Source organism: Pongo pygmaeus, chromosome X (assembly GCF_028885625.2).
Source record: "Pongo pygmaeus isolate AG05252 chromosome X, NHGRI_mPonPyg2-v2.0_pri, whole genome shotgun sequence".
Lineage (NCBI taxonomy): Eukaryota > Metazoa > Chordata > Mammalia > Primates > Hominidae > Pongo > Pongo pygmaeus.
In genome coordinates this window covers 158,455,264-158,472,310 of record NC_072396.2, presented here as the reverse complement: position 1 = coordinate 158,472,310, position 17,047 = coordinate 158,455,264, and the positions used below count along the sequence as shown (strand labels likewise).

Genomic DNA, 17,047 nt, shown 5'->3' with positions numbered 1-17,047 from the left:
CTATGATGCTGATGGTGACATTCTATCACTGGGCCACCACACTGCATGGCACCTCTTATCCCAGAAAGGAGAAACCTGGGGACGCCAGTGCGCCAGTGCCAGTCCAGCCGTAAAGACGCAGTTATGTGTAAGGAGCCAACACGCAGTGCCAGGCTGCCACTCACGCAGGCCCTGCCCACTCTATTTCTGTTGGGAGCCTGGGGCTGCCCAGGGAAGCCCCAGGTCCCGCCACCTGCTCTGAGGCTCTTCATGCAGGGCTGAAGGAAAGTCACAGGCAGTAGCGTTGCTCTGGGGACTGTCCCCCTCCAAGCTGTCCTTTCCAGGACGACCTGTGTCCCCAGCATGCAGGCTTTCCCGGCCCTGACCTGGATCCTCTCTCTGGATGCTGTGTGTGTGTGAGTGTGCAGCCGACACCAATGCCTTGCAGTCCAGGCTCGGCTCTTCCCGCACACAGTGTCACCTGCCAGGGGGCTGGCTGGGGAGCCAAGACCAGGCCAGTGCAAGTGGGTGCACACAGCACCCTGCCCTGGCTCCATGGGGCCCCTTCCCTCCTGTGTCACCCCCTGGGTTTTGGCGGTGCCTCGTTGTGAACCCTAGACTCCATGAAGCTGGGCAGGCCAGGCCCCGCTTAGATTTCCAGGCTCTAGCCTGGTGCCCTGCAGTCGGCATGCTCTTGGCAAACGCTCCACGCTGAGAGGGCAGGTGCCATTCAGGCCTGGTTGGATTCTGGAGCCGCCTCTCAGGACAGCTGGGGCCATGGAAGTGTCTAGAAGGGAGGGGAAACGGGCTAGCCCAGATCTGAGGGTGACAGGGCCCCTCTTCTGAGGGCAAGGAGCCCAAGGGCTAGGAGGGGCACGGAGAGGCCAGGCCGCCACAGGAGCAGCGCACGGAGCCACGTTGCACAGTGTTTCTTTAATGGAAAGACAGCCACCGACCTCAGAAGCAGCCCCTCCTTGCGCTGGACCAGAAGGATAAGGGGAGACCTAGCCACCAGTGGGGGTGAGGGCGTTCTATGAAAACCGGTGTCTGGGACTCTGGCGGGATGTGGGGCCTCTCCTCTCTTTGGGGCAGAAGGGCCAGGGCCTGACAGGCCTAGGGCTCCCCCCTTGATGGTGTCATCTGCGCGGGATGCTGGGCCTCCACCTCCCAACCTCCTCCAGGACTGTACAGGTTTGGGGGCAAGGCCTGAGCAGGGCAGGCTGGGGAGACCGCTGTCCCTGGGGTTTTGTGGGCAGGGGCTGGGTGCAGGCCGGACAGACAGAAAGCAGACCCAGTTCAAGGCAGAAGGCCAGAGGGTGTGGAGTGAAAGGGACAGGCGAAGCCAGGTTCGGAGAGATGGAGGGAACAGGCCACCAAGCTCAGAAGCGAGAAAGGTCTGAGGAAGCACAAGACACACACAGAGAGAGAGAGAGAGAGAGAAGGAGGAAGGGGAAAGAGAGAACAGAAGGGAGGACTGGTCGAAGGGCCAGTGGAGCAGGGGTCTGGGAGGGACAGGCCATGAACTTGCAAGGGGGCTGAGGGGAGCCGCAGAGTGGGGGAGGGTTGAAAGGCTGGAAATGCATGAGGAGGAGGAACAGAACATGCGTGTCAGGACAGGTGCGGCAGCCCTGGCAGAGCCCACTGTCCCCACTCTTATGGACCGCCTCCTGGCTGCTGACCCAGGGACTGTTCTCCTAGGACTGGAGCCTTGGACACTTGGGTTTGGGAGTGAATGAGAAAAAAACTTCATGGGGTGCCTCTGGGTGGCTGTGGTGGGAGAGCAGGGGCAGCTCTGAGGCTGAGGGAACATGTGATGGGGGCCGGGCCTTGCGCCCACCTGCACCCTTGGGAGCCAGGGAGAGGCCGTGATGGGGCAGCGAGCTGGGGTCAGGGACCCGAGGTGGGGGGCTGGGTTGGACGCAGCTGGGCCCTGGCTTAGCTTCCTGGCTCTGCCTCCCGATCAGGATGTCTGGCTGTGTTCCCCAGAGACCCCCACCGAGGCCCCGCGGTGGCTGCAGCTGCCTCTACTTTTTGTAGTTGCCAAACTGGATGGCCAGGCGGTCAGTGACGCAGCGGAAAGTGGCCGGCTGCACCTCCCAGTAGGGCACGGGGTTGTTGAAGAGGCTGATGCCGTTGTAGTAGGCCCGCTTCACCCCGAAGCCCACGGGACAGAAGTCGTTGACACCCACTTTGGTGATGTTGTTGGAGTGCAGATAGACCACCTGAAGGCAGAGAGGCCGGGTCACGGCAGGCCTCCCTCCCTCCACACCAAGCCTGCTGCCTCCAGGAGGCATTTTGCTGTTGCCTCTGCACCCTACTTCAAGGGCCACACCAGAGGCTCCCCGTTGTTGGGAGGAGCAAACCAAGGCATGGGCGTGTTCTTGGTGTCGGTGTCAGCCAGGATTAAGGCACTGGATGTGACCAGGGACCAGGATGAGGGTCTCAGGTGGGTCAGGTTGAGGACATGTGGGGGTGGGGCTGGGGTAGTGATGTGTTAGGTGGTGTGAGGTGAAGGAAAGGTGGCCTGACCCTCGGGGGAGCACCCTCACACTCCATGGGGCATGAGAGGAGAAAGAGCCCTTGGGATGCCCTCCTGTTTCTTCCAGTCAGCAGAGGAGCTCGCCCTCTAGCAGCCCCTTCAACTCTCTGGAGCCACCGTCTTGCTGTCTCTGGGAGGAGCAGAGGTGGGTAGGCGAGGCGCCTGGTGGGTTGGGCTGGGAGCCCAGTGCTGGCGAACATGACAATGGCCACTAGAGGGCGCACTCGGCCCAGCAGGGGCATGGCCTGCGCAGTGCTGGCTCGCAGCTGGTGCGGATGGGGGTGCTCCAAACACTTGTGGATGGAGCAGGGCTGGGCAAGACCAAGATCACCCACCTGGTTGGGGGCCAGGCCAGGGATGGAAGCTCCCAATAGAATCCCAGGCAAGACCTTGCTCCCCCTCTTCAGCCTACTTCCTGCCCTGGGCTGTCACTGTCTTGGCACAGATCTGTGCACTCCCACGCCCACAGTTTCTCGACTCCCTGGACTCTGCCACATCTTTCCGGTGTCTGACCCACCTGGAGACCCTCAGGTCCAAGAGCTACCAGGCTGCCTTGCTCGGTATCCACCATGGAGCCCCTGCTCCCTGCCCCCTCAGCACCAGCTGGGAGCATCAGGACCACTCCCTTGCAGATGCCCAGAGCCAGTCGGGAAGGAGGGCCACGGGACTGAGGGACTGCCCGGGGACACACACGCCTCCCCCAGCCCCCAGCCCAGCCTTAGGGAACCTGGCTGTGCACGCCCAGCTCTCACCTGGAGGAGCTTGAGGTCTGGGAGCCCCGAGGGCACCCCGGCCAGCTTGTTGTTGTCCAAGTGGAGCTCCCGGAGGGTGGGCAGGAAGCTCAAGCTCCCGTTCTCGATCATCCGGATCTGGTTGTGGCCCAGGCCCAGCCTGTGAGTGGGAGAATGACACGGACTCAAAGGCTGGAGAGAAGGATGGGGGGCTGGGCACGAGGGGCCCCACAGCACTGAGGGACTCTGGCATCACCCTTGGGCGGTGCCCTGCTGGCTTCACCTGTACAGCTTGGAGTAGCGGAGCAGGTCCTCCAGTTCGATGGCCTGGATTTTGTTGTGGTCCAGGTGGAGCTCATTCAGGGTCTCGGGGAGGTCTGCCAGGAGAAGAGGGCACGGGGGAGCATGCAGGTGCCGAGGGCAGGGGCCCTAGCTCTGCCCCAGGTGGCGGGAGGGGACTGTTGAGCCTTTCCCTGAGTAGATCGGGGCTATCCAGAGCCCCCACCCTGGCCATTTGTGCCGTTGGGGGTGAGGCAGGCAGGCGTGCAGGAAGAGTGGGCTTCCTACCTTTGGGGATGCCAGTCAGCTTGGCCTCTGAGATGCGCAGGTAGTTGAGCTTCAGGCCATCAAAGGCTCCAGGTTCAAAGCCACTGTTCTCCAGTGGGTTCCCGCCCATCTCTAGGGGAGAGACCTCATTAGCCCGGGAGCCTGGTGGTCCCTGCACAGCCCCGGGTCCTGTCATTTCCGGGCCAGTGTGGTGGGCCCTGCTAACTGCCGGCTGCTCCCATCTCCTGAAAGCAGTTCTGCTAATTTACCGGCCTAATTGCAAACTCCTAGCTGTTCAGGACTGCTAGCCCCAGGACTGCTAGCTCCAGGGGGAGCAAGAGGAAAGGGGAGGAGCGCCAGAGATGAAGATGGGGCTCGCAGAAGCCACCCGGCCCCTCTGGCCCAGTCTTCTCTTTAGCCATGGTGATCGCCTGCGTGGAGGATTTGCCAAGAAATCCATGGATTTTCTTTTGACTGTTCTCACCATACTCTTTCTTGAACTGAGCCTCTAAAGGTATCCCTTGGTCTCCCTTCCCCACGCCTCGAGACAAGGCTCTGGAATGTTCTGGGAGGCCCTCAGCTCACCAATGCAGTTCATGTTCCGGAGCCCGCTGAACACGCCCTTGGGCACCTTGCGGATGCGGTTGTCGTGGATGCGGAGCTCCACCAGGGAGCTGGGTAAGTTGGGCGGGATCTCCACCAGGTGGTTCTTGGAGATGTAGAGCTTCTGCAGCTTCCGCAGTGGGCTGAAGGCTTTCTCGTGGATCTTGGAGATCTTGTTGTTCACCAGGACGAGGGCCTGAAGCAGGGCGGGCGGAGGAGGTGAAGGCATGGACTCCCCGCCCCACCAGCCCCTCTCTCCTGCCTTCCTGTGCCTCCCCAGCCCACTGGGCCTTGAGGAGGTCAGTCCGTGCTTGTGAGCAGAGTGCAGGGCAGGAGGCAGCACCCAGGCCCGGTCCTGAGCCCCAGCAGTGCCACCACTGCCTTGCCGCTCCAAGCCTCAGTTTCCTCACACGCACACTGGCTACAGTGAAATCCGTTCTCCTCTGTTGCTTGGAGGAGTGGATGTGATGAAACGTTTTCAGCCACGAAGGGAGCCGAGCTCAGTGATCCGGTCCTGCAGCTGCGGTTGCTCAAACCCACATGAGTGAGCTGCAAGCCCGGGAGCTCCCATCACGGCTGGCTCCAGGCTTCACCCTGAAGCCTACGGGTCCCTGAACCCCTCTCATACCCCACACGTCCATGCACATGCACCCACCCGGACCCCTGCCCTCTGCTGTAGGCCTGCTGGTTCCTCCCAGCTCCTTACGTAGAGGTGCTGGAGACCCTTGAAGTCATCCTTGCGGAGCTCGGAGATGTCGTTGTTCTGTAGGTCCAGCAGCGTGGTGTCAGGGGAGATCTCTTTGGGCACAGACTTCAGACCTAGGGGCCCCACCCCCATCACCAGCATGAACTTGAGACCATCACCAGCATGAACTTGGAGCCATCCAGCCGACTAGCCCCACTGGTAGGGAGGACCGGGGACACACACACACAGGGACACCGACGGGCACACGGGGATGCCACCACAAGTGGGCACAAATTGCACAGCTCACAGCCAGACGGCTGGACCCCTCCTACACTCACATCATGCTCGCCACCATCCCACAGGACCGGCATGTGCCCCGTTCAGAAGGGGCTCTCAGGCTGCGCCTGTGCCTCCCTGCACACCCCGCTCCCCATCACTCAGGGACAAACCCAGGTCGGAGCACTGAACCACCCGCAGGTGGCAGTGGCAGCCGAAAGGACACATGGCGCTGTAGGTGGGTGTGACAGAGTCCGGGTCCAGGACGCCCGAGGTGTCAGCGCCCGAAGCTTCCTCATCGTTCATCATGAATGGCCCATCGTCCAGGGTGAAGTCCCAGAAGCCTCTCTGCTCAAAGGGCAGGGCCTGGCTCAGGGCCAGCAGAGACACGAGGCGCCACAGGGACCACATGGCGGATGGGCCTGGGGGAAGAGGCGAGGGGATCATCAGCACCAGCACCCACCCGTCTTCTCCAAGCCAGGGGCTGGTGTTCCGTGTGTGTGGTGGCACTGCGTTCCCATCCCTCACCAGGGACAGCCAGACCCTGGAGCGGGAGGCGGAGAGGGCGGAGTGTGGGCAGAGGGCTCCAGGCAGGAAGGGAGTGGATGCTGCTGGCAAGGAGGGTGCCCCTTCCACTCCACCCCCTTCACCGCTTCCACTACTCCCCTCCCTATCCCGGACAGGGCTTGGCTTAATCGGGCGATGAAATGTCTCCTCATTAGCAAGTCTGCAGGCCCCCACGCCTCTGAGTCTGCCAGAAGCCTGCTTTAGGGCGGGGGCATCCGTGAGGCTGCGTGGAGGAGGTGGAGGAGGAATCCTAGCCATTGGCCCTCAAGGGCTTTGAAGAATTCACTTTTGGGGACATCACCGTGGCCTCCTACCAGGCAGTGTGGGTGCAGTTAGTTGAGTTTGGCAACTCTGAGTTGCTTCCTACCTCCTGAGCCCCGCTTCCACCCTGCTCACGTCTCTCAGAGACCCTCTAAGGCCAAGGTAGGGAGGCAGGGTGGAGAAAGAGGGGGTGTCCTTTGAGGCCATGGGCAAAGTTGGCTGAGGCAGCACTGAGTGGAGGCCCCAGAGGTGGAGGCCATGGCGCCCCCAACACTGCCCCTGGGCCTTGGCTTCCTCCTCTGGACCACCCGCCCCAGCCCCCCGCCCACACCGCCTTGGCCCAAACAGCCCTGGAGCTCCCAGATCTGCTCCCACTCTTCCTCCCTGCCCACAGCCTCGGCAGCCCAGAGAGGCCCCCCAGGGGAGCAGGCTCCCGCCAGGGTGGCAGGGCAGGGTCAGGCTTGCCTGAGGCCCCCCAGGCCGAGGCGGCGGGTGGGAGTGGAGGGGAAGCAGCCCTGCCCGAGCCTGCCCCCAGCACCCACCTCTGCTCGCCTCCTTCCTCCTCATCAGACACGGTCTCCCGTCCAGAGGCAGCCGGGAATGTGCCCTACAGGAAGAGGCTGGAGCCCTGCCTCTCTTACCACTCCATCTACCCTGACTCCCCAGCAAAGGCCCAGGTCTCACCCCAGCCTCACCTTCCCCATCTGTTAAGTGGGAATAAACATGCCTGCCCTGCTCGCCACCCAGCCTGGGGTGGCCCTCGGTGCATCTGGAGATGGGGAGCCCAGCTGGGCAGCAAGGGCCTCTGGCAGACCTGAAGCAGTCACACGCCCAGGAGACCCTCACTTAGGGCCAGTACTAGCTGAGGAGGGGCTGTCTGGGGATCCAGCAGAGCGAGGTGAGCCCCCTAAGCCCAGCTGCTGGTTGCAGGGGTTTAAGGAGGCCGTGGGGAGGTGGGAGCTCTGCCCCCTAGGCCAGCACCCTATGAGCAGCCCCGCCCTGCCCGATGCTTCCCCAGTTGCCCTGGGGGCTGGGCTGGCTGCCAGGGGCTGCCGCTTTGGAGTCCTTGCTACCAGGGGGCCGGGGACCTGAGGCCACTTCGGGGCCACGTTGGGTCTGAGCACAAGCACTGTGCCTCCAGTTCCATGAAGCCCAGGAGAGGGTCAGGATGGAGGCCTGTCCTGTCGCCCCCATGCAGCTCCTCGGGTGCTCCAGGGAGCATCTGCTGGCACGCGTCCCCCCTGCATTGGCATGCCCCCTGGAAGCCACCCATGCCCCCTCCCACGCCTGTGGACAGAGGGGCCTGTGGTGAGGCTGTGGCTATAGCGGCTGCCAGGCCTGTGGAGTGGCCTTTCCGCAGCCGGCCCCAGAGCCCTCCCGAGCCCACACTGCAAAGTGGGAGTCGGAGCCCGAGGCTTAGCTCAGCTTCCCCCTCATGTGGAGCTGGACTTCATGCTGACCCCTGGGGTCACCAGGAGGCCCCTGCTGGGGCAGCACCGAGCCTCCCTCATTCTTTTGAGCCTTGAGATCCCACAATTGCAGCCCAGGGCCTGCCAGCCCCAGGCCGGCCCAGCAGGACCTAGGGGAACCGCCCGGAGGGTCTTGGCCCCCAGGTAGGGAGAAGGCTCAACACTCACCTACCTGGATGATGTTTCCCTTCCTCCCGGGCAGGGCAGGGCCTCCGATGCCTGCTGCCGCTGTAGGACCCTCTCCCAGTGCCACTGGACACCCGGGGGCAGAAGGAGGAGGAGGGGGAGGAGGAGGAGCAGTGGGAGAGAGCAGCAAGGGCAGGATGGAAGCAGGAGAGCACGATGGAGTGGGGGAGGGAGGAGACTGCCCTGCCCCTCCTTGCCGATGCCCCTGCCAAAGCCGCTACCTCCCAGGGAGAGTGAGTCAGGGCTGGAACACCCCGCCAGAGCCCTGGAAGGCTCCAGGGTGGGCAGTCCACCTGGACAGGTAGGGTTGGGGTGGTCTGGCTGGGCCTACTGGAGGCTGTGGGGAGGGGCTGGGGAAGGCTGAGGGGACAGAGGACCATCTGACCATGGCCAGCTTGGAGCCCCCCAGGACCCATGCATTGGCCTGGAGGAGGACTCTACAGGGACTCCTGCCCTGGGGCCAGGGGTCTCCCCAGGAGCTGGGACTTCCCTGCAGGCCCTCCTGTTAGGGAATCGGGCCCTCTGCCAGGGCAGGGGGCACAGGCGCAGGGCAGGCCAGTCACGGCAAGACTGGCCATCGGGGTCTCAGGTGGGTGCCCGGGACCAGCTGTGGGGCAGCGAGGGCTCTGGAGGCAGGCTGCCTGATATAGTAGGATGTCCGGGGGGTCTCCAAGAGACTGAGATAGGGGTAAGGGGAAGAGGTTCCCTCGGAGCAGGGAGGGAGGCCGAGGGCTGGGAGGCCCATACACCCGGGCCCCGTGACAGAGGCAGAACGACAAGGTTTGGCTGGTTTTCCATGGCTCATGGCTGTGCCCAAGCAGTGGGCAGGCTGGAGGGGTGGGGGCCGGGCAGGCTTCCCGGCACATCCCTCATTTCCCCTCAAAGCACTGGCACAAAACAGGCCTCTCCCGAGGAAGGGGCAGGCTCCGTGTCTGAGCCCACAGGAGGCAGCAAGGGGCCCATGAAGTCAGAGGGAGCCAGGGGAGCCTGGGGGGAAGGCTAGGGTCCCCTAGAGCTGGCATGATGAGTGTCCCCATTTCATGGACACAAAAGCTAAGGCCGAGAGAGAGGCTCTGATTTCTCCCAAGTCGCTCAGCCTGACTTGGAACTCGGCTTTGGCGCCTCCAGGCCGTGCCTGAGCTCTCAGCTGTGCTCCTCAGCCACAGGGCTCCAGCCATGCCTCTGGGCCTGTGAGAGCCTGAATGCCTGAGACTGGGGGTGGCAGTTTGGGAGGTCCTGGCAGTATAGGCTCAGCTGTCCTCCCAAAGCCTGGCCCCTGCCTTCTCCCCACCACCTCACACTGAGCCCCTCCCTCCTGCCAGAACATGCACACACACACGTACACACATACACACACACACACACAAACACACACACACAGATGCACACATACACATACATGCTCATATACACACACACGTGCACACACACATGCACACACCTATACAACACACACGTACACACATCCACACACATGCACACATCCACACCCATATACGTGCACACACCTATACACACATGTACACATATACATACACACACCTAGGCACACATGTACACACATATACATGCACACACCTAGGCACACATGTACACACATATACATGCACACACCTAGGCACACACACATGCATACCCATGTATACACATATGATATACATGTACACACATATATACACAGATGCACACTCATGCACACATCTATACACATACACATATGATACACATGTACACACATATATACACAGATGCGCACATACTCATGCACACATCTATACACATACATGCACATGTACACCCACATGCACACATGCATGCGCACATACACACATGCACACGTACACACACGCACACACACACACGCACACATACACACTTATCCACACGTACACACATACGCACATGCATACATGCACACATGCACACATACATACACACCTGCACACATACACACGTATACACATATACACATATGTACACACATACATGCACACATCTATACACACACGCATACACATTCACATATACATGTGTATACATACACACGTACACACATACATACACATATATCCACACACAGATAAGGCAGGCGGGGACCCCAGCCCAGGAAGCAGGAATACCCCATAGTCAGATCCTGTGAGACCCACAGCAAGTCTCTCCAGTCCTCAACTCTCCATCACCACAACTGAGGCCTCTGGGCCTCAGTTTCCCTTCATTGGCCTCCCTGGGTGTGTCCTCAGGGACTTCAGGGAGGGTTTCAAGCCCCACCAAAATGTGCCCTGAGCTCCCTGGATGCCATCTCTTTAGAGCAAAGGACAGGAGCGGCAATGGCATAAGCCCCAGGTTCGGCGACCGCAGGTGTGAGTGAGGGAGGAGGCTGGGCTTCCTGGAGCCTCCGCCACCACCCCAATAGGGCCCTCCTTGTCTGCCCCTCTGAAAGCTAGTGCAGTCCTCTGCACTGGATTGCTCGAGGTCACAGCCAAACAAGATGCATTGGCAGCCTCTGAGAACATGGAGGGTCCGTGCCAGGCATTCAGGCCAGGCCAAGGGCGGCGGGAGCAGGGCTTGAGGTCTGGCGGGTCCTGGGAGCTCGCCTGCAGATGGTGTGGCTCACAGCTGCCAAGTGGCAGACGCCGGATGCTGTCTCCGCAGCCCCCCTGAGCAACCCGACCTGAACTCTGACACGTGCCACCTTCCACGCAGCCCTGCGGGGTCCCCGGGACTGTGTCCTTCCTCCCCTCTGGCTGCCAAAGCCTTTTGGGCCCAGTTTCAACCAGCAGCCTGGTGCTTGTGCCCCGGCTGACACCCGGCCTGCCCCCCGCCACTCTCCCAGGCCCCAGTCCACCAGTCCCTCCCCGCCAATGGCTCCAGCCTGTACTTGGGCATCAACCAGAGAGGGGATGTGTACCCTCCATGGCCTTGCCAAAGCCCGGCGTGTGCGTTCATCTGTGGGAGTGGCTGCCTGAGGGGCTGGGGGCTGGAGTGAGGAGGGGTGGACCTTGTGCCACATTGCAAGCCCCTGCCATTGCCGCAGCATGCCCTTCAGGCAGCCACGCTTGGGCGTCTGCTCCCCTTGCAGCCACGTGTGGAGGGGCTGGGAAACCCCGGCTCATCTGCTGCTCAAATCCTTTCCAGAGGTTTTCTGGCAGGGTGGCGACAAGGGTGGAGTTCTCCCTTGATGCGCCCAGCCACCTCCCACCTCTCTGTGCCAGCCCTTTGCAGCCTGTGGTGCCCATGTCAAGGTCCAGCCTGTCCCCACAGTCGGCAGAGTGCAGGACTCAGCCCTTGCCACCGTGCGCTCCTGGTCCTCTGCACACGGACTACTGCTGCCCCCTCCCACTCCCCGAAGAGATCCGGGGCCTCCTGCTAGAGTCTCCAAGGAAAAGGGAGGATGCTGTCACCTCTCAGAGGCAGAGCAGGGGACTCACGTGATTTCTTTACTTAGCCCCCTGCCGTCCCCCGTTGACTATAAGAAGGAAGCAATGCTCTTAGGACTTGATGAAGGGGTAAACTGAGACTCAGGGAGTTGGCCCCAAACTCTTGCCCAAGGCCACACGGTGAGGAAACAGCAGAGCTGGGACTGCACACACTGTCTGTCTGTCCGTCTGTGTCCTTGCCCACATGTCTGGACCCACCCTCTCCCACTGCACACAGTGCCACAGGCCCCAAAGCTGACACGCCTCACTCTCTCGGGGCTGTGCAGGGGGCTCCCCTGGAAGCATGGCCCTTCTCTCTGGATGCCACCATCAGTAGCTCCCTATGGCTCACAGATCCGGAAGCCCCTCCTCAGCCCCAACACAGCCAGCAGGGCAAACCCCGCCCAGCCTCTCACCTCTGCCTCTGTCTGCAGGCAGTCTCCTGGAAAAGCCGTCGTCTCCCCAGGCGAGCACTTCAGGGCCCCAGGCAAGATGTTCCCGGCCTGCCCCCCAGAGCCTGGGGCCCTGCCTCCCTCCCTCCCTCCCTGGTACAGGCCCACCAAGGCCAGGAGGGGAGGGGAGGGGAGGGTTTCCTGCAGCCCCTCCCTGCCGCAACCCGCTCTCTGCCAGGGGCTCAGGCTGGGCTGGGATTAGCCTCCTTCAGCCAGCCAGGGCGGCCCACAGCCTGCTTAGCTTCAGGCTCCTGGGACTGCTGGGCTCCCATGGGTGTGTGTCTCTTTGCATGAGGGCAGCCTCCAAGAACCATGGGATGGCAGTCAAGGCCAAGCAGGGACTCAGACTTCCAGAGGATAGAAGTCACACTGGCTTCCCAGACTTCCCCTGCCTCCAGGGACAGGGCTGCCTTCTAATCTTGTGGCCACCCAGGAGTCTGCCCACTATGCTCCCCTTGGCCCATCTGAACACCTCAGGGACCAAACAGGACTGGGATGCCCAGCAGAGGCAAGTTCAAGAGGCCTACAGAGTCTGTTGGGCCCCTGGTCCTCCAGCTCATCTCAGGCCAGTGTTTAAGTGGAGCTCAGGCTTAAGATGCAGTGGACCAGGAGAGTTCCATGCAAGAAGGCTGGCTAGAGCCCCAGGCCTCTAAGCCTCAGAGATGAGCCCCATGGGAACGGGCAGCACCTTCACCAGGCCTGCCAGGGAGCCGGGACCTGCCCCTGCCCCTCGGGCTGGCTGGGATCAGAGCTGCGCAGGTGGGAAGCTGGGAGTGGGAGGGTTCTGCAGTCCTCGGAAGAGCCAAGGCTGGTGGCCCCTCCATAGCCACCCCAGAGGCTGCTCTCACCTAGAGCCATGACGGGGCGGGGGAAGAAGGCAAACGGCAGAGGGGGCAGCTGGGGTGGTTCCCAGGAGTCTAGAGTCCCAGAAGGGGCTTCTGGCTGTGGGATTCAAGTGGTGGAGGGGACCTTCTGGCCTGGAAGGGGACCTGGGGAAGGAGGAATGAAGCACAGGCCCTACCCCTCCAGAGGAGGTGGCCCCAGGCCTTCCCCAGGGAACCCTGGGAAGCTGGTTCTTTCTGGAAGGCTGGAGAAGGGCCTGGCCATGGGTCCTGGAGGCCACTTAGGCTAGGCGGGCCTCAGGCCAGGAGGACTGAGCCATGCGCCCTCCCCACAGCGCAGCCCCTCTGCACACCCCCCGCAACTGGTCCCTCTAAGACTTGCAGAAAGGGCTCTGAGTGGCCGAGCTGTGGCCCCTGATCTCCCAGCCCAGCATCTGAGCAGAAGAGGACAGGAGCTGGGGCACTGATCACCCCAGGCCCCGGCCGGCAGGGTAGGGGCCAGGGCCGGCAGGATCCCGGGTTGGGCTGCCTTCCGAGGGAGCCGGTGCCCACCCAGCGGCCTGCAGCCCAAGGCAGGGTGCCCTGGGAAAGGCACCGCCACCCCCAGCCCCTCGGTGTGAGCAAGACCCCCAGCTGGTGTGTCCTCACCCACCAGTGGGGTTCCCAGGCCTGTCGGGGGCTCGGTGGTGGGCCTGGATGCTAGGGGGGGCAACGTGGGGCAGGGACCAAGCTCTCCCGCCCACAGATGAGTGGGAGGGGGTCTTGGTGGGCATGGGAAGACCTTTCCAACAATCAGGGGTGTTGGGGGGTGAGCAAGGCAGGGGACGGGTCCTGGCAGGTGGGGTGCCAGGGACCCCAGAGCTGGGGCTAGGCCTGTGGGTGGGGCGTGTGCTGGGGATTCTGTGGGCCGAGGACAGGGGACTCCCCGGCAGGCTGGAGATGGTGGGGGGTTGCCCCGGGAAGCACAGGAGACGGCAGAGGGGAGGTCCCCATCCCGCCTCTATACAGGGTGGCAAGGACTCAGAAGCCCTTGCTGAAGGCTCTGAGTGCTAACTGTCAAGTGTGAACTCATTACAAACCCCTCCTCTGGAGACTTGGCGCTGTCACTGGAAGGGACACGCTATAGCTTTGTTTGAGTGACTCTGGAATGTTGCTAAAGACAGGAAACTCATTCTTGCCTTGGAAACACCCCCCTTCCTTTCCCAGACTCCCCATCTATGCGTTGGTAGGGTTAATGCCCACTGCCACCTGGGTCCTTGGGGCTTGAAGGTGGGCCAGGGAGGCGAGGGCTGCCACCCACAGCTGGCCAGCTTGCCATGGGAGCCCTGTCTGCTCCCTGGCTCACAACCTGCTCCCACCGCCCAGCCCTGGTGGCTTGGAGGCAGCCCTGCATCTTCCTTTCAATATACCCACATGGGCTTGCCCGCAAAGGCTCACCATGCTGGCCCACAGTGGCCATACATGGGCATGCTCCGCACCAAGACACCCATGCTCATACATCAGCTCTCCTGGGGTGCGGCTGGCACCGGCAGCTGGGTGTCACTAGGAGGTGCTCACCCGCACCCCTGGGCGCTGGTCCCCAGGAGCCTTTCTGGCACGGGGGCGGGGGGCTGAGCATCTCCAGCTTGTCTCAGTTCCAATTAGTTGCTATAGGGCAGAGAGCTGGCAGGCCAGGGAGGGGCGAGGGCACAGAAACAGGACCCCCTGAGGATGGAACTTGAGCAGTCTGGCAGCCAGGACAGCAGGAGAGAGGCCTGCCTACCAACACAGACCACTGGAGACTGATGTGCTCTGTGCCCTGCAGATCCCTGGGCCCACTGCTCTGCTCAGCAGGCGCTCAGGCACCCAGCCCCGCCCATGGAGCAGTGAGGGGGCGCTTCCCTCCGTGGGCCTTCCAGGGCACTCTCTTGCTCCCTCTCCTGGGTCCCTTGGCAGGCCCCTCTGGGACCCCAAGCCAGGTCCGCCCTGGGGAACATGGCATAGTTGCCTGATTTTCTCTCCTTCCCCTCCCCACCCATTCTGAGTCCCAGTCCAAGGGGGTCCTGGAAACAGACAGGGCTGAGCCACCCAGGCACCCCCAGTCAGGGCCCTTGCAGCCAGGGCTCCCAGGACCCAGACTTCTCACAGAGGACGTAGAGGCAGAGCATTAACCTGGGGGTGAGTGAGCGAGGAATATCTGGGCAGGGTGCCTGGGGCGTGCCTGGGAAACTAAGTCTTTCAGCCCATGCCAAGGACTGGCCTCGGGCAGTGCAGCGGAGGACTGCTCCTGGGTGCTGAGCTCGGTGGGCGCTGGGCGGTCCTCCCCGACCCGACCCAACCCGGGCCAGGCGCCAAGCCCTGGAGCAAGGAGGCGCCTGGGCAGAGCGAGGCTGAGGGAGTGGAGCATGCGCCTGGGACTTGCAATGATGAAACAGGGCTGTTGGCAAAGCTGGGGTGCCAGTCACCCAGCCACGCTCTAGGGTGGCAGCCAAGACGACGGACCCCAAGTGGGAGGCAGAGAGGCAAGAGCTGGATGAAGCAGAGCAAGGTCAGAAGGGAGAGGGAGAGGAAGGGGTGAGGGAAAGGTGCCTGGAGGACGGCGAGATGAGGCAGAAGCCTGACAGGGACCAAGGGGACCGCAGGGTGGCGATGAAGGGGCATGGATCAGCAGCCTACAGAAAGCACTGGGGAAATCTGTGGACACCCTCGGGGCACTGGGGACAGCAGGACCAGGGCTTGGGACAGCGGAGGCAGCAGAGCCAGAGGCATCTCTGGGTTGCTGAGGAGGCAGCTTGAAGCCAGCCCTACCTGGAGAGGGGAGGCGCCAGGCGCAGGCTGGCTAGTTGGCGGGCTGGGGTGGTGGGCCGTCCGCACGTCTATCTGTCCGGTCTGTCCGGCGGACCGAAAGCAGCTACTCACTCCTGGGCAGTTTGTGGAGAGAGGGAGACAGAGGCGGCGGGAGGGAGGCTAAAGGCTGGGCAGGCGGGCCGACGGGGAGGGGACGGCGGGGAGAGGGCGGGGAGGGAGGAAAGGAGGGAGGGGGCTGGTGGGGCGGAGAGGGCGGGCGGGCAGGAGGGGGCAGGCTTCCCGGCCCCCCTGGCAGCTTCAAAGGGAGCAATTTTCTCGTAGACGGCTGGACTAGCTGGGCCCCCGCCCCTCGCCCCCACCACCTCCCCACCCTCCCTCCCCCGCCTGGGGCAGACAGCAAAGGAACGGACACACTCACACTCACTCAAACAAGGACCCAGAGAGTCAAACTTTCCACTGCCCAGATGGGGACACTGAGGTGCTGGCTGGCATCTCGCCAGGCAGAGGAAAGAGAGATGGAAGAAAGACGAGGGGGAGGCGGCCTTGGGCTGCTAGGCCCGTGAGTGGCCCCTGGAATTTGGTCCTGAGCCTGCCGGGAACCTGCTTGGGCCTAAGCAAGGAGGTGGTTTCTCCAGGATCAGAGAGGTAGCTGTTGTGGATTTCTGGAAGGACTTCATGTAGGCTCCTGGCGCCCTGTACCCTCCCTTCCACTCCAGACTTTCTTCCCTTAAAAAGAGGGCCCTATCCGTCTGGTGGTGGCAGGACGGGGCAGGGGCCTCCCCCGCTTGCCTGCCCTGAGCTGATTCAGAGACGAAGGATCCAGCGAGTCAGTCTTCTTGCTCAATCCCTGCAGGTCCCCTCGGACATGAGAACCACTCTGTGGGTGGCCACTTCCTCTGGGCTCAATCCTGTGCTGGTCACTTACCGGGGCTAACTGGGTTACCCCACCAAGCCTCGGCCACTTCCTGAGGGCCCAAATGAGTCCAATTCCTCCAGTGTCTAGAGCCCAGGTCCTTAGTACAACACTGCCCCCCTGTCCCGTAGTGTCCCCTTCTTCCCTCAGCAAGAGCAGCTCCTGAGACACAGGGGTAAGGGTTTAGATGCAGTGAGAAACAGATCTGCAATAGAATTGGGGGCCAGGAGTGCGGAAGACCAAAAGAGAAAATTGCATATTGAGAGAAAAAGCTCGAAGGGGCAGAGAGGGGGAGAGGGGTGGCTAGAGAGAGGCCGCATCCAATGGAGAGGGGACAATGTGGAGGGCTGAGGGTCTTCAACCCCTGGCAGTGCCATCACTCAGCCGGGGGGTGGGGTCTGGGAGGTCCCAGGCTAGGGAGCATGCTCCCAGGGGAGCTCTACCTGTTCACCAGTGGCAGCTCAGGGCCTGGCCAGGTCCTGGGACACATGGCACCTTGACCAAACTGGGGTACCTGCCTGCAAGAAGCTTCTAGACTGGGCCAGGGAGAAGAGAGATGTGGGAAACCAGGGGCCAGGCTGGTAACCCTGGTTCTCTCTTGATTTCGTGGTTGGAATGAGGAGATTGGAGACCACATATGCCCTTTCCAGACAAAGGGGCTGGCTTGTCTTTCGGCAGGTTTGTGTGTTTTACCTTTTGCCCAGCCTCAGCGTCCGACTCATGGCGGCCTGGTCTCATCTTTGTCCCACCCTCTTTCCCTCCCCCACTGCCAACTCATTCGTGGAGAAATATGTC

The 17,047-nt window shown here is 62.2% G+C and overlaps 2 protein-coding genes across 5 annotated transcripts in view; one reads left to right on the top strand and one right to left on the bottom strand.

Annotated features, from left to right (window-relative positions):
- Nucleotides 1–893: 893 nt before the first annotated feature.
- On the bottom strand, nt 894–15,688 carry BGN (biglycan). The gene is made up of 8 exons (XM_054471797.2): nt 15,340–15,688; nt 5,533–5,781; nt 5,105–5,217; nt 4,381–4,594; nt 3,817–3,927; nt 3,533–3,626; nt 3,271–3,409; nt 894–2,201 (listed from the first exon to the last, which is right to left on the bottom strand). Exons 2-8 carry the CDS (start codon nt 5,768–5,770, stop codon nt 2,004–2,006), a joined length of 1,107 nt encoding a protein of 368 aa, XP_054327772.1. The 5' UTR covers nt 5,771–5,781; nt 15,340–15,688; the 3' UTR covers nt 894–2,003.
- The window catches only part of HAUS7 (HAUS augmin like complex subunit 7), a 50,931-nt gene continuing 48,795 nt past the window's right edge, over nt 14,912–17,047 (top strand). For 2 of the 4 annotated variants that reach the window (XM_054471795.2, XM_063660259.1), the window contains exon 1: nt 14,920–15,079. Coding sequence is in view for 2 of the 4 variants with exons in the window: in XM_063660260.1 (XP_063516330.1) it covers nt 15,065–15,079 (15 nt within the window). In the remaining 2 variants the exon portion in view is untranslated. Of the gene's footprint in view, nt 15,080–17,047 lie in introns of all 4 variants that reach the window. The other 2 variants (XM_063660260.1, XM_063660261.1) reach the window with 2 other exon arrangements.

Bases quoted from the DNA above. Each gene is read 5' to 3' on its own strand.
- BGN (XM_054471797.2), bottom strand. From the start codon at position 5,770: ATGTGGTCCCTGTGGCGCCTCGTGTCTCTGCTGGCCCTGAGCCAGGCC. The intron at 3,928-4,380 runs GTGAGCTGAGGG...TCTCTCCCCTAG, and splicing joins CCGGAACATGAACTGCATTG to AGATGGGCGGGAACCCACTG. The intron at 2,202-3,270 runs GTGAGAGCTGGG...CTCTGCCTTCAG, and splicing joins CAGACCTCAAGCTCCTCCAG to GTGGTCTATCTGCACTCCAA.